Below are 17,068 nucleotides of genomic sequence, written 5' to 3'. Positions count from 1 at the left end.
CGCCGGTTCAGGAATCCCACACCTCAGCACAATACTCACTGAGTGGCTGCTTCCCAAGAAAAGCCACAGAAAGGAAATATCATTAGGGAAGTGTCCCTCCGTGGAGCCCGGCCTGGGCCTCGCCAAGGCTGCTGTGTCTATTGTTGAACAGGATGTAACCCGCCCGCCAAGCGCCGCCCACAACCCTGCTCAGGAGGTGAGTTGACACTGTTTGTTTTGGAACCATTTACCAACAAAGGAATGTGTCAGGCTGCTTAGTGAGAAAAGGGTATGTAATGTATGTGTATTTGCGTCCAGATGAGGGAATAATCCAGGTATTCAGTCTGTTTGTGCAAGGACTGACAAAAACGAAGGCTGAGCAAATAGGAAGCCACAAGGAAAGACCAGCTTCTGGGCAGTGCTTCTCTCTCATTCGCCTCTGGAGTTTTGTTCTACTCCCCAAGCCCTGCCAAAACATTCCTGCCTAAACATGAAACTCTCTTTCAAGAAATGACCAACTGTAACTGGCTCCTCGAAAAAGGGAAGAGCCTTTGTTAAGGCTGCTGGCAAATCTGGGGTTTGGTGATTTTCTAGGCACCTAAGTTAAGCGACAGCTTTGGGCAAAGCCCTCTGCCTTTATCCTCCAGGGACGAATCAAAGGGGCACAGAACACATAGCTCTTAGTGGACCGCTTAAGTTGTGCTGAGAAAAACCATGCATCTCAGCATCTTCTAGGGCAAGAAGTAATTCTATACTTTGTAATAAAGCGGTTGCTTTCTCTCCTTTAAACAAACCTTTATAAGGTTCGACGACTATTAGCTATTGGAAACTGTGTGCAAGAAGCTTGAGGAAGTGCAGAAAGTGCCAAGGCAAAGACCAAAGTCCAGGCCCCAACAAGCTGAGGTCCTCAGGGACAGGGCTGTGTGGATTGCCATGAAACATAAAATGACACAGACCAATTCACAAGGGCACTGGGAGGAGCCTCTATGTTCTTCAGTACAAGCTGGGCCTTTCTGAAATTTGGCCAGATGGATGAAAGCAATGGGGCTTGGACTGAGTTCTTTGGGTGGCCTTCTTTTTCTGTAAGTTAACCTAACAAAATCGGTTTTTAAAATGAAACTCACTTGTTATGGATTTTTCTATGAGGCCAGTGATCATTCTCAATAGACATATGTAGGAAATGTTCTTGAAATGGGTTCAAATTGGACATGGTGTCAGAGTATGTTAACTCAACTGGTAAGAGTTTGGTGTTGATAAGTTCAAGGTCCTGAGTGCAATCGTTATTTCTTGGAGGAAGGGAGGGAGCGATCAAGTACTCTACCTAAAGAAAAACTGGCAAGTTATGCTCAATCTGCTTCTCCAAACCCTAGTGCTTCAAAAAACACAGGACCCTTTTAGAACAGTAACCGCTGAGCTGCAAATGACCTCCCCCCACAACAGGAAGAACACCTCCCTTGGATGCCTTCCCAGGGGCAAGTGAATGTTGGGGACCTGGGCAGGCTGATGCTCATGACACAGAAATACTTTAAACAGAGGTCAGTTGCTTCAACTTTACAGATAAAGCTTACATATAAAGTAGTGAATTCAGACTTTCACTTTGCTCCTCTATCTTTGCAAGTATTTCCCCCCAGTTTTATTGAGATATAATTGACATAGAATATTGTATTAGTTTCAGGTGTACAACATGATGAGTTGGTAGGCGTATAGATTGCGAAATGATAACCACAGTGTTTAGTTAACATCCATCATCTCGTGTGGTTAAACATTTTTTTTCTTGTGATGAGAACTTTTAGGATCTGCCACTCTCTTAGCACCTTTCCAATATATGATATAGTACTGTTATCTTTAGTCACCATGCTGTACATTACATCCCAGAACTTATTTATCTTCTAACTGGAAGTTTTTACCTTTTGACCACCTTCACCCCCTGCCTCTGGCAACCACAACTCTGTATCTACATGTGTGGTTTTTTTAGATTTAACATATAAGTGAGATCATAAAGAATCTATCTTTCTCTGTCTATTTCAGATGATGCAAGTATTTTAAATTTTCTTAACTAATCAGTTTATTTAAAAAACTTTGTTGGTGTTCTTAGTGAATGTACATGATATGCTAGGAGAGCTGAACCAAACAATAACTATTTATGGAATGCCTACTATATGGAACACACCAGATTCAGTGTTGAGTATAATCTTCTTACAGTATACCTACACCTAAATACAGCCCAAAATAGTATAGGGGTCATGAAGTCTTGAAGGGCAGTTTTCCATATTGGAAAACTTGTGGGGATGATTTGTATGTCACATGAAATAATTAACAAAGCCAAATGGATCAGACAGGATGGAACTGATTTATGATAGTTGGTATATATATGTATACATTTAAAGATTGTATTTATTTATTTGGCATAGAGAGAGCCAGAGAGCAAGCACAAGCGGGGGAACGGCAGGCAGGGGAGGAGCAGACTCCCTGCTGAGCAAGGAGCCTGATGCGGGACTTGATCCCAGGACCCTGGGATCATGACCTGAGCCGAAGGCAGCTGCTTAACCTACTGAGCCACCCAGGAGCCCCGATAGTTGGTATATTTTGTAAGTTCCATGTTAAAATGCATGCTGAGTGTTTTTAAGATGCAATATTTATGTACTTGTGATCTGGAAGCATTTCAAGATTCAGGAATGACATCTTCACACAAATGTGTGCAGGAGGATGGTCTCTGTAGCAGTAAGAGCAGATTAGTGATATGTAGAGATGTCAGAAAGAAAGCTGGATAGGAGGCAATTTAAGGGTTTAAAAAAAAAAAAATCTAAGTCCTGGGTCACTCTGTGGATATATGTGACTCTTTTTTTGATTTTATAGTCACTGCTTTCCCTTAAGTCTTAGAGTGGTATCAGTCTACTCTTCTGATTTGTAATTCGGAAGTTAGAGCTTTTATTTCTTATTCTCAGTCAAGGAGGGTATGTTTGGTCACTTCTCTTTCTTTAGGATGTGGAATTTTATTGCTGTTTTAACAGAATGTTTATCTCTCTGAGAGCTGTGCTTTCCTTTTTCTAAGGGTGTAAATGTTGGATTAGGCTTAAGTTCTGTGATTCTGGATCTTACTATTGTATTTAAAATCTTGTAATTTGGATTTTAGTGTTTTCCTATTTAAATCAGAGAGAGGTATGTAATTAATTTGTGTTGGAGAAGAAAGACTACCTCAATGTGAAACTGTGGGCATTATCGTCTGAATGGAGGTGGGGGTGATGGAGCAGCAAACGGGGGCCTGCCTACTCAGCCTGAGTAAGGCACATTGTCAGCTCCCACAGGCCCCCCTGGACCTCGTGACCGGCCTCGCAATGTGCAAAGGAGGGAGCTCCACTGTGGTCTCTCTCCACACCCCCTCCCACAGTCCCTCAGCCATTTTACCAAAGAAAGGCCTATCTTTCCCCCACCTTAATCTAACTCTGGCCTACTGCTCCAAGTGTAAAAACTTTCAGGATGGCACATATAGGGAGAATGCAAAATCACAGTTTGGGGGGAACCTTCTTGGGACATAACTTCTTCACAATGTCTTTTAGGGGGTATACTGCAAAAATTGTTTGAAGACTAAAGGTACAGAAGAAAGGTGATGGATGATGGAAGCGTGGATTTTGGAGTCAGATGTATTTGGGTTCCAGTTTTGGCCTTATCTCTTGGGTCAAGTTCATTGCCTCCTCTGAACCTAGGCTTCCCCATTGTTAAACGGAGGGGACAGTATTCCCTCAGAGCACTGACCTGAGAATGAAATGACGAGATATGTAAATTGCTGGCACCAGTACTAACACGTATTAGTGCCATTTCCCTACAACCCCAACACTTTCTCTCAGTTGGTCAGAGACAGTGCTCTAAAAATTAATACTAGGACTATATTTTTAAATGACATATTCATGAAGCTTCCTCCTGCATAACAATTAATTCAATAAGGAAAAGGAAGTCTGAAGAGCTGACCAGTGTTGGACACATGGTCGCAATCAAATAAGCATGTTAAAACCAAGTATATTCTAAAACTGAAGTATGTAAATCAGCACTTTAGAGTTCAACATAGAGCTCTCTAACAGTTGCAGGAAATTGTGCGACTGCTTTTTCCCCTACAATGTCCATGACTCCTATGGGTGATGCCCCTTCTTGGAGCTCCAGGTCCACCCCCTAGACCGTGGATCCTCCAACACCTCAACACAACTGCCTAATGACTCAGTGTCTCTTAGTAGAGACTGTCAACTTCGTGTGAGCGGGGAGCATGCCATGTTCACTGTGGGTCTCCAGGGCCCAGCCCAGTGCACACAGTATGCTCTATAGATCATTTATTCAAAGAATGGATCGTTCCAATGCTCGTGGAATGTTTTTTTACTGAGTGGTAATTTTGCTGTTCAAATGATATTTGAATCTAAAGGGATATTAAGTATATTTCTGAGGACACAGAGGTGCTGACTTTAGCAAGGTGGTCAAGGATACGTGGTGACGAATTCACTAAATACATCATATCTAAGATTTTTACTTACAGATTTTTAAACATGTCTTATTATGGAATATTTCAAACATATTCAAAAATAGTATAATAAACCCCTGTCACCTAACTTCAACAATTACCTTTCATTTATATCTACTCCCTCTCCCCCACTGTCAAATTATTATTTTTTGCCACCATCAGATTATTTTGAAGCAAATCGCAGGTATCACATTACTTTACCTTCAGTTACATGTAAATTTTAAAAATTACCCCACTATTCACATTTATTTTTATTTAGCACATTTATTTATTCAGCACATCTTTATGGACACGTTTTCAATCTGCAACTTGATTTCTTTTCTTTTTTTTTTAACGGGAGGGGGCAGGGCAGAGGGAGGGGGGGGAGAGAATCTTAAGCAGGCTCCATGCCCAGTGCGGAGCCCAACATGGGGCTCAATCTCACAACCCTGAGATCATGACCTGAGCTGAAATCAACAGTCAGACACTTGACTGACTGAGCCACCCAGGTGCCCCTGCAACTCAATTTCTGATTAAAGTTTTCCTTTAATAAATCTTTTATTTGTGTTTGTTTTTGTCCTTTCCCATAGACTTGCACGAACTGTTCCCAGTGTTTAACTGGAAACTGAACACCAAGAGAAAGCATTTCAATGGGTTCCTGGAAAGTATTATCAAACCTGGAATTCCAGGGAGGCTGGTCAGGACTCCTTTGCTCTTAGACATTTGTCCAAGCTTAGAGAGTTGCATCTGACCAACACAGAAACAGAAGATTTGTATTCCTTCTTGCTGGGTAAAGGGCTCCCTGAACCCACAGATGTGCTAATGTGGGCATTCTGATTATAAGAATCTGGCACCTCTGCCTATGGCCACAGCTATCTTAGAGGAGTGATTCTTTCTTTTGGCTATGATGCAGAATCACATGCGGAGCCTTTTTTTTTTTTAAGAGTTTATTTATTTATTTTGACAGAGAGAGAGACAGCGAGAGAGGAAACAAGCAGAGGGAGTGGGAGAGGGAGAAGCAGGCTTCCCAGTGAGCAGAGAGCCCGACATGGGGCTTGATCCCAGGACCCCGGGATCATGACCTGAGCCGAAGGCTTAGCGACTGAGCCACCCAGGCGCCCCACTTGGGAAGCCTTTGAAGATAGATTCTCAGAGTCAAAAAAAAAAAGAAAAAAACCCAACGAGTCTCACAGGAGATTCTGGTATGTAGTCAGAGGGCAGCATCTCTCCCTAGTCATGGGATAAGTCCTGGGACTGAGGGCTTTAAAAAATGTGTGTGCAACCTAGCGCCCTGATGTTGGTTTCATATTCTCACTAAAAGGAACCCTGGGCTCCTTGGAGAAATGGCTATCTCTAGGATTAGGGCAAGAAATGTATATGATGAGGCTGGAACATCTGGTAGCACAAGAAAGTATGGAAATGATCAAAATCAAAAACTCCACAATGATATGAGTGTATCAAAGTGATGCAGGAGCCAGCTGCAAGAGCTGGATGGCCAAAGCTGGAATAGTTTGAGCAACAAAATAAAGTAATCTTGCTTATAACCCAAAATGTAAAATAAACATGCACATGCCCATGCTGATACGAATAAATACTTTGAAAAAATAAATGGGAAGAAGAGACAAGTCACTCAGGGCAGAATTCCAAATAATTTTGTATAAACTCCACTCCCAAGGGAAGTGGAGCATAATCTTCACTCCTTAAGTGTAGGATAATATGGAAAAGGTGGGGCAAGAAGAGTTCCTTCCGTGAAGAAACCTGACACAAACACTGCAGTGGTAAGTCATGTTGACAGTATGTACCCGTGGCCTGATGTGATGAGAATGGCACTTTATGTCTGTGGTCTTCCTCCCCAAATTTGTAAAACCCAGTCTAATCGTAAGAAAAACATCAAGTCTATCCCCACAGAGGGATTCTACAAAATACTTGGCTAGTACTCCTCAAAACTGTCAATGTCTTAAAGACTAAGTCTGAGAAATTAGGTAAAAACTAAGGAAATCTGAAAAAGCTATGGACTTTAGCTAATAATAATGTATCAACATTGATTCATGAATTGTAACAAATATACCATATTAATGTAAGATGTTAATAGGGTGCGGGGTATATGGGAATTCTCTGTACCATCTTTGTGATTTTTCTGTCAATCTAAAATTATTCTAATGAAGATTATTAACATTGATCAGCTTTAGTATTTGAGGCAACTGTTTAGTTGGATGCACTGTGGTGTTTTTTTTTTAATAGACTTTATTTTATTTTTTTTAAAGATTTTATTTATTTATTTGATAGAGACAGCGAGAGCAGGAACACAAGCAGGGAGAGTGGGAGAGGGAGAAGCAGGCTTCCCACTGAGCAGGGAGCCCGATGTGGGACTCGATCCCAGGACTCTGGGATCATGATCTGAGCCGAAGGCAGCCGCTTAACGACTGAGCCACCCAGGCGCCCCAATAGACTTTATTTTTAAGGACAGTTTTAGATTGACAGGAAAACTGAGCAGATAGTACAGTTTCCATATTACTACCCTCACCTCCAGTTTTCTCTATTATTGACAAGTTGCATTAGTGTGGTAAATTGGTTATAATGAATGAACCAATATTGATACATTATTATCAACTAAAGTCCATAGTCTAAATTAAGGTTCATTCTGTGTTGTACAGGTCTAAGGGTTTTGACCAATGTATAGTGGGCAGAATAATTTTACTGCCCCAAAAAATCTCCTGTGCTTTACTTATTCATTTTTCCTTATGTACTCCTGAGCCCCTGGTAATCACTGATTTTATTTTTTATTGTCTCTACAGTTTTGCCCCTTTCAGAATGTCATATAGTTGGACTCGTACAGTATGTAGCCTTTTCAGACTGGCTTCTTTCACTCTGTAATATGCATTTAAGGTTCCTCCATGTCCTTTTGTGGCCTGAGAGTTTCTTTCTTTTATCACTGGATAATATTCCATCGCATGGATATACCACAGTTTATTTATCCAACCACACCTGAAGGACATGTCAGTTGTTCCCAGGTTTTGGCGATTATGAGTAGACCCACTATAAACATCTGTGTGCAGGGTTTTGTGTGGACATAAATTATCAACTCACATGTTATTTAGAAATACATTGTTTCATCCCCAAATGTGTTGGGATTTTGCAGGTATCGTTCTTTTTTTTCTTTTTTTTTTTTTAAGATTTTATTTATTTATTTGACAGAGAGACACAGCGAGAGAGGGAACACAAGCAGGGGGAGTGGGAGAGGGAGAAGCAGGCTTCCCGTTGAGCAGGGAGCCCGATGCGGGGCTCGATCCCAGGACCCTGGGATCATGACCTGAGCCAAAGGCAGACACTTAACGACTGAGCCACCCAGGCGCCCCTTGCAGGTATTGTTCTGTTACTGATTTCTAGTTTAATTTCATTATGGTCTGGGAGCGTACTTTGCATGATTTCTATTCTTGTAAATTTGTTCAGATGTATTTTATGGCCCAGAATATGGTCTCTCTTGTTAAAGGTTCCATGTGAGCTTGAGAAGAATGCATATTCTGTTGTTGCTGGATGAACAACATGAATTGGCAGAGACGTCAATTAGATCCAGTTGACTGATAGTGCCTTTCAGTTAACGATATGCTTAAACTGATTTTCTGCCTGCTGGATCTGTCAGTTACTAACAGAGGGGTGTTGAAGTCTCTCTAATAGTGGATATATATGTATAGTTGTGGGTTTGTTTCTCCTCGTAGTTCTATTAATTTTTTGCCGCATGTATCTTGACTCTGCTCGTGCACGTTAAGGAGTATTGTGTCTTCTTGGAGAACTGACCCCTTTATCATTATGTAATGCCCCTCTTTATCCCTGTGTGAAGTATTGGTATTATTTCTTTAAATATTCAACAAAATTCATCGGTGAAGCCATCTGGCTTCTTTATGGGAAGATTTAAAAATGACTAATTCAGTTTTTTTACTTGTTATAGGGCTATTCATATTTCTATTTCTTCTTGAGTCTGTTTTGGTAATTTGTCTTTCTAGAAATGTATCCATTTCATCTAAGTTGTCTAACTTGTTGGAATAAAGTCATTTATGGTATCTCTTTATAATTCTTTTAATTGCTTTTTCCTTCCTGATTTTGAGTAGTTGTGTCTTTTCTCTTAATTTCTTGTTCAGTCTAGCCAAAGAGTTGTCAATTTTGTTGATTCTTTCAAAGAACCAACTTGTGGTTTCACTGATGTACTCTTTTTCTGTCTTCCATTTCAATGATATCTGCTCTAATCTTTACTCTTTCTTTTCCTCTGCTTGCTTTGGACTTAGTTTGCTCTTTGTTATCTAGTTTCTTAAAGTGGATTTTTTTGGTAATGGATTTCAGACCTTTCTTTTTTTTTTCTGACATGTTTTTCATGATATGTTTATAGCTATAGGTTTCACTCTAAATACTATGTTAGCTGCATTCCATACCTTTTGACATTTTATATTTCATTTTCATTCATTCAAAAATATTTTAAATTTCTCTTGTAATTTATTTCTTCTTTGACCCATACGTTTTTAGTGTGTATTGTTTAATTTCCAAATATTTGAGGGTTTCTCAGATTTTTTTCTATTGGGGATCTTAATTCAATGTGTCAGAGAATATACTTGGTATGGTTTCAATTTTAAAAATTTATTGAAACTTGTAGGGCATCTGGGTGGTTCAGTCAGTTAAGTGTCTGCGTTCGGTTCAGATCATGATCCCAGGGTCCTGGGATCAAGCCCAGAATCGGGTTCCTTGCTCAGTGGGGAGTCTGCTTCTCCCTCTCCCTCTGCCCCTGCCCCCTGCTTGTGCTCTCTCGCTCTCTCTCTTGCTCTCAATAAATAAAATCTTTAAAAAAAATCTGAAACTTGTTTTGTGACCCAGCATATAGTTTATACAGTTGGAAGCATTTTTTAATTTAATTTTAATTTTTTAATTAAATACTTTCAATTGTGATATAATATATATATCATGAAATTCATTCTTTTAAAATATACAATTCCCTGATTTTTAATGTATTCACAAGACCTTGTAACCATCACCACAGTCTAATTCCAGAACATTTTTGTCACTCCTAAAACAAATCTGTACCCATTAGGAGTTACTCACTTTCCTTTCCCCGATGCCCCAGGCAACTACTAATCTACTTTTGGTCTCTATAGATTTGCCTATTTGGGACATTTCATATACACAGAATATAAAATATGTGGCCTTTTGTGTCTGCCTTCTTTCACTTGGCATAATGTTTTTGAGGTTCACCCACACTGGCAGCATGTGGCAGTCAGATTCCTTTTCAGGTTGAATCATATTCCATTGTATGGATATACCACATCTTGTTTATCCATTCATCAGTTGATGGACATTTATGTTGTTTCCACTTTTTGACTACTATGAATGCTGCTATGAACATCTGTGTACAAGTTTTTGTGTGGTGTACGTTTTTAAGAAGTCTATAATCTCTAGGCTATGAGTTAAGTACCTGTACTCAGGAAACGAGGCTGAAGTGTGTGTGTGTGTCTATGTGTGTGCGTGTGTATGTGTCTTTTTGTGTGTGGGGCCAACCCAAGTTCCTGTATGTTTACAAAGAGTCTTTGGGTTTAAGAAGAGGCCAGAAGGGCTGAGTCAACTCTTAATATCGTAGCTTCACCCTACATGCTTCAGACCTCCCTGGCTACATGCCTCCCCTTCTGTTCTGAACCACAGAGTAAGTGAGCCCTGCTGGGTGGGAAATGAGGCATGATTTCATGGCCAAAGAAGCCAGTGCACAGACACATAAACAGTATATATTTCTAGGATGCTTTTGGAATGAAAGGAAAAGTGATATGTATCATTTTGTGATTCAAGAAAAGCAATAGTAAAAACCCCACTCTCAAGTTAGTGCGGGAAGAAAATCATCCATCAATCAATGAATGTGATGATGCCCAAATATTACTTTGGTTAGAAAAATAATCCCACACAAACTCCCACTTTTCTCTCCTTTGGATCCTAAAACTTTCATCACCACACTACAGCGCATCTGTGGAGAAAAGCATGTGGTGAGCCAGACAGCTGTTCCCCAGGGTCTTGTAGTTTTATGCCTGGCGGTCGGTCCAGTTTTAGCCTTGCTCTCAGACTGCGATTTCCCATTGCCTATCACTTAGCCCTGAAGTATTGTGAGGATTCTTCCTCCCTGATCTTCATTCTAAAAATGAATCTGAACGCTCTTCATTACCTAAGAAGGCAGAGATAGGTGATGTTTCTTTGCAACTCTGTTATCTCATTCTAGATAAAGATAGTGAAGTGAGTTGGGAATAAATATAGGAAACCAAAGGGTAAAAAATGTTCTCCAAGAATAAGGGAAATCTGATACAAGCGAAGAGACAGAGATACAGTACAAGACTAAAAGTTGGCCAGATCTGACCAAATAAAACTGCATGTGACATATTCAGGTATACTTTTATAAGACAAGAGATTCTGTACCTGCTTGTTGAAATATCCTCAAAAGGGTAGAGGATCTCTCCATTGTTACAGATTTCACAGATGAACCCCTTCTGGCTACAAAGACTGCAGCTGTACACGTGTGAGGTGGCAAATTTAATGACCTTGCCCAAGAATGGAGCCAGCTTCCCCTCTATCACCTGCAGAAAGAGAAATGGGACAGGGAAGCAGATCCATTGAGAACAGAAGTCTTGCAGACACAGGAAGACTGGAATTCCTTTCCTTTACACAACAGGAAAACCTCTAATTATAATTTCTCAGCAACTCTGAGGAAGAAAAGACATAGTATTTTCACTCCAAAAGAACTCTCTGGTTTAAACCACTGGAGATTGGGAAATGAAGATGTTGAAACTTCTTTTGTATTCCTCTTTCTCTGTAGTGTGATATAGGGGATTGAGGACCAACAAATGGGGAATGCTACTTTATAGACCAACTTACCGTTATGGTGTGGTATAAGAAGGGTGTGGTGGATTTCCCAAAATAGAAAATGTACAAGGTAAATATTAATGTAGAATTTTATGTTGTAAATTCAATAATACCTATCCTCTGATGAGTTAATGGTATAGCTTTTTTGCCATCTCCCCCAAAACATGTAACAAACGTGGAAAATGAGGTTTCCCTTGCTGCTGCTAAGTATGTTAACATAAAGAGGTTGTGATCTGACAGTCTAAGAGCCACATTCAGCCTGAGGGTTTTTTTGTTTTGTTTTGTTTTTAAATCTCTCAGTGTTTTAGAAAATGAGTCAATTTGATAATTGGGAGATTTCACAGAAAAATCCAGAATTTTGGCTTCTTTTGAAAAATCATCAGATTTAGCAAAAGTAGGCCTGAATTCCAACATGATGAGGATCCTGGCTGTGAGTAGGGGCTGCTTGCTCCTACTGAGGCACATGCTCTGCAGTCCACAGTTGTCCCTTCTAGGTCCTGCTATTTTGCATCTGTCTGCCTCCCACCATTACCTTACCTGTTGCCCTGCAAACATCCATGAGTTTGGAACCAATGGTTAGTCAGATCCCACCTCACTTAACTAATACTGAATGGGCTTCAAAGACTTCAGCAGCACAATACTAACAGGAAAAAAAATCTGCCTTCTCTCTCATTCATGTATCTGCATATACATGCTGATTCTGATATAAAACAATGAAGATTAAATTTAATTTGGAAATAGCTGAAAATAACTGGTAATAGCTGGATACTTTCAAATAAATACAGAGTTAAAATGACAATTTTACATAAAAATAACATCTGAGGGCACTGTGGTAAATCATACCTAAGGAGAAATTACGATGTCAAGGTGAATAAATAGCAGTAGCGGATAGAAAGACTACAAGGAATGTAATAATGTATTTTGCAAAAAATGAAGCTATATATAATATTGGAGATAAAAAACGCCAAGTTTTGTTTTTAAACATCATGGGATAATCTCATGATGTTTTAAAAACGAATATAACAGTAGTTAACTCTAAGGAAGGGAACAAGTCGGAAAAGCAAGTCTTTCACTTTGTAGATATATAGGGTTTTTTTGCATTTTTAAAAAACAATGTATATTATTTTTGTATTAAGATGCAGAAAGTGAACAGAAAAATAAGGTTCACTGCTTTATAAGAGTGGATTTTTTTTTTTTCTTTATAAAGGGGGTAGAAATTATGCTGGCTGGTTTTTGAGTCAAGCAAGTACATTTTCCACAATTCTTTCACTTACTCTCCTCTACACTTCCTTCAGGAAGCCATAGGTTGACCTGCTTTATTTATGTTTTCTCAAGAACCATTAACTTTGATCAACCCCAGTAACATGTACTCCTAATGCCACCACATGATACACACTTTCTAAGAAATAACCACTACCAAATCTTATACCAACCACCGGTAAACACTTTCCAATGTGTCATAGGGTTATTTCTAAATTGTGGTAACAACAGTTCAGCTGAGTTTGGTTTTACTTATGTTACTCTTTCCTAAACAACCAAGGTTAATGACACATTCAGAGATGCACTGACAAAATTGGGTCCATTTAGGGGAAAACATCAGTATCTAGAATAGTCCAGAAACCAGGTGAGTAAGGTTGTTTGGAGGAACTGAAGGGAGGACGTGGAGGAAGACATGAAATTTATCATCTAGGATCTAAAGCAGAAGACTGGGCATCTTATGCATAAGGTTTTTTTTTCTTTTATTTTAAAGATTTTATTTATTTGAGAGAGAGACAGAGAAAAGGGGAGAGGGAGAGGGAGAAGCAGACTCCCCACTGAGTGTGGAGCCCAATGTGGGACTCGATCCCAGGACATCAGGACCTGCGCCAAAGTCAGATGCTTAACCAACTGAGCCACGTAGGCGCCCCATAAAGTTTTTTTTTTTTCCTATTAGAAAACTTCCTTGAGATAAAAGCCGAGAACAATTTGAAGGCTTTTGAAATACTTCACCAAATTTACACTGCCAGAAATGTAAATTTATTCCTACTTGGAGACTTCAATGTGCTTTAAAAAATTAATTTGGGGGCACCTGGGTGGCTCAGTCAGTTAATGTCTGCCCCGGGGTCCTGGGATTGAGCCCCGCATCAGACTCCCTGCTCAGTGGGAAGTCTGCTTCTCTCTCTCCCCTTGCCCCTCCACTCCGCTCGTGCTCTCTCTCACTCACTCTCTCAAATAAATAGATAAAATCTTTAAAAAAAGTTAATTTGGGGGCTGGTATCTTTATAATATTTATTCTCCCTATTTAAGAACCTTACCTATATCTCCATTTTATGAAATCTTCATTTGTTATTGCTTAATAAAATTTTGGGTTTTTTCCCTATATAAGCTACCCCTCCTATTATTTAGGTTATTTCAAGGTTAAACTTTTATATAATATTTTTCTTATTAGCTATTGTTGGTATTTAGAATATACTGACATCTGTGTATATCTTATATATAACTATATTACCGAGTTTTCATGAATGCAAATCATTTTTAGGTGATTCTTTCAGGTTTTCTGAAAGTAATAACTTGGTCCCTTCCTTTCTAATACTATATCTCTTACTTACATTTCATGTCTTATTTCATCATCCAGTGATCCTAAAATAATTTTACGTAATGATGGTGTTAGCGGATATTTTTGCTATTTCCATGAGAATCAAACTGGAAATTATGTAGTCTACAGTGAGTGGTTCATTTTCTCCATCAAACACATATATATTGTCATTCACCACATTTATTAATTCCTTCTCCTTTTTAATAACAGCTTTGACATATAATTCACATGCCATGTAATTCACCTATGTTAAATGGTTTTTAGTATATTCACAGAGTTGTGTACCATCATCACAGTCAATTTTAGAACATTTCATCAACACTTGCAAAAAATCCTGTACCTATTAGCAGTTACTCTTCTTTCCCCCGTAACCTGTCCCCCCTCCCCCAAGCCCTAGGGAATCAATAATCTTTTTTTTTTTGTCTCTATAGATTTACCTCTTCTGGACATTTCATATAAATAGACTCACACTGGCTTCTTTCACTCAGCATAATGTTTTCAAGGTTCACGTTGATTTTGTTTTGAATATCTCTGGTGCCAGAATATCTCTTGCCCCAGCTATTAATCACTCCTCTCTAGATTAATGAGATCATCTTCTAGTTTTATTTCTGGATGCCAGTCTTTTCCCTTTGGTCCATCCAGCATATATACTAATCAGTTCTGGACATCATTTTTATCAAGTATCATTTCTTCTTCCAAATCTTGGTGAATTCTTATTTTATTATTAATAAGAACTCTTCACTCATTCATTTCATAAAATTCTATTGAGTGACTATGTCCTAGATACTCCGTATACGAGTGAACCGGCCAAGACCGGAGCTTACATTTTTGCTTGGTGTGCGAGTGTCTCCATAAGCTGATTCCATACTATTTATCCAAGCTCATTTTCCATTTCCTACTACGTATCTTCCACTGTGAGAAAACTTTTCCCTGTGTAGAATATGCTTACTTTTTCTCTTGTGCCTTTCCCCATGTCATTTCCTCTATCTTAGGTTTCACTTCTTAATACTTACTTAAATTTCACCTAGGCTTCATGGCTCAGATCTAGTCAGCTTGATCTGGAAAGCTATCGTTGGCTACTTCAGCTGTTACAGATCTTTTGTGCTTCATAGAATTTACTTTTATATCATATAATTTAATACAGAACTTGATGCTGTTTTGTACTCTTTACTATTAACATGTGATTGTTTTGCTTATCCAACTAGATTGAACATATAAAAATGGTGATTTTATATGGAGCAGTCTAAGGATATAAATTGCCCAAAGGCAAAGAAGGGGTCTCACACTTGTTTTAAGTATTCCTTCTCTGCCAGGGACATAAGTTCTCGTTGACTGACTGGGGGTGCCTTCCTGTTTATCTCCTGGGCAGCAGCTGCGTGTTAGGGCTATCTCTGTGTCACAAGCATTTTTAATCATTCTGCTGTGTGATTTAGGGAGAAGCATAAAGAGTGCGTGGGCCCGGTGGCTGCTTAGCTGTTCAGGAACTTTTTTTTTGCTCTTTATACTTAATTAATTGTTCTTCCTATTTGTTAGCTTAGGTTCATGGCCACGTTCCAAAGAGCTGAAGATGCTGAAAGTTTTTCCTCCAGAAAAGTGAGGTAATACTCCGTATATTTATTTTAGAATTTACATATATTTCTTTAATATTATAGAAAAGAAAACTTCAGACTTATAATGTTCCAGAGGTACAGATATATTTAGGAGGTTTAAAACTTGTCTTTGAATACAACTACTAGCAGCACTGGAAATAGAATCCAGCTCTTCTGGCTTCTGGTCTAGAGGTTTCATCACTACAAAGAAGTAGGTTCTAGGTATGAAATCTCCTAGGGTTCTTTTTAAAAATCAGACATAGTGGGGCACCTGGGTGGCTCAGCTGCTTAAACGTCTGCCTTCGGCTCAGGTCATGATCCCGGAGTCTGGGGATCAAGCCCCGCATCAGGCTCCCTGCTCAGCGGGGAGTCTGCTTCTCTCTCTGCCCCTCACCCCACTCTCATGCATGCTCTCTCTCTCAAATAAATAAATAAAATCTTAAAAAATTACCACATCCTTTAAAAAATAAAAATCAGGTATAACTTTGCTTTGGATAATTGCTTAAAAAGAAATCAAGTGTCCTACCCCCACCACCTCCTCCTGCCTCCAAGAGTCTTGTAACTTTCACTCCCAGTTCCTAGCCATCTTGGTGGGGGGTTAAGGTTAGGGACATACTCCATAAACATCATGAAGATGGTGGCCTCAAAGACGACCAGAGCCCGAGGAGCCACGTCCTTTAGGTTCCAACCGAGAACAAAGTAGAAAAGAGCTGCGAGGATGCCAATGGACCTGGAAAACGACTATGGGTAGGACAAAGTCAAATGTCCAACAAGCCAACAAATTGGCCAAGGGCAGAGGCTGAGAGAAGTCAGACATGAGAACTCTTCTGTGTCAACCCTAAATTGGAGCATCTCCCTAGGTAGTGTTACTGCCTAGAGTAACCACAGTCTTCAACAGGGCCCAGCATGGGGAAAAGTTCTACGAACTGTGTATTTAGATTAGAGTTGATCCAGGGGATTCTGATATCACTAAGAGCAAGCCAGGACTGATCAGGACAAAGTAAACCACAAAAGCGCTTCCTTAATAAAACGGGCCAAAGCTTGTTTAAAAAAAAACAAAACCAAACCTAACTATCATAGTTTTTGCTTCTTGACAACTTGGCTGTATTTTTCTGGTGTGTGTGGTAGTTTGATTCATCAGGGAATCTCCCAGAGAGGCTGACATTACAGAGTTTCCATACTCCCTCAGAACTTAGTTGTCTTTGGGTACTGGGAAGCAGCAAAGCAGAGCAGAAAAGGCAAAGCTGATCTGAGTACAAATTCTAGTTCATCCGCTTTCCAGCCATGAGACGTTGGCAAGTTACTTAACCTTTTCGAGGCTCAGTTCCTCAACTGAAAAATTAGGATAATATCTACCTTGCAGGGTTGAGGGATGGATCAGATTTAATATAATGAAAGCACTGGACATAATGTCTAACTTAGAGCACGTGATTAATAAATAATAGCTTACTATTTATCTTAATCTAAACAGAAACTTTATATGATTTAGATTGATTTCTTCTTTCAAACACTTGAGATTTGTAATTAATCACAGGTTAATGTAACTTGATAATAATCCATCAA

General features: G+C 39.4%; 1 protein-coding gene across 2 annotated transcripts in view; it reads right to left on the bottom strand.

Moving 5' to 3' along the window:
- Positions 1-17,068, bottom strand: part of PLEKHM3 (pleckstrin homology domain containing M3) — a 179,754-nt gene that overhangs the window by 19,254 nt on the left and 143,432 nt on the right. For both annotated transcript variants that reach the window (XM_032403533.1, XM_032403536.1), the window contains exon 7: positions 10,898-11,055. In XM_032403533.1, the coding sequence (XP_032259424.1) occupies positions 10,898-11,055 (158 nt within the window). The remainder of the gene's footprint in view (positions 1-10,897; positions 11,056-17,068) is intronic.

Source organism: Phoca vitulina, unplaced genomic scaffold, assembly GCF_004348235.1.
Source record: "Phoca vitulina isolate PV1807 unplaced genomic scaffold, GSC_HSeal_1.0 scaffold1, whole genome shotgun sequence".
In the NCBI taxonomy this organism is placed as follows: domain Eukaryota; kingdom Metazoa; phylum Chordata; class Mammalia; order Carnivora; family Phocidae; genus Phoca; species Phoca vitulina.
The sequence above is the reverse complement of the archived record's forward strand: the minus strand, read 5'-3'. Positions and strand labels throughout refer to the sequence as shown.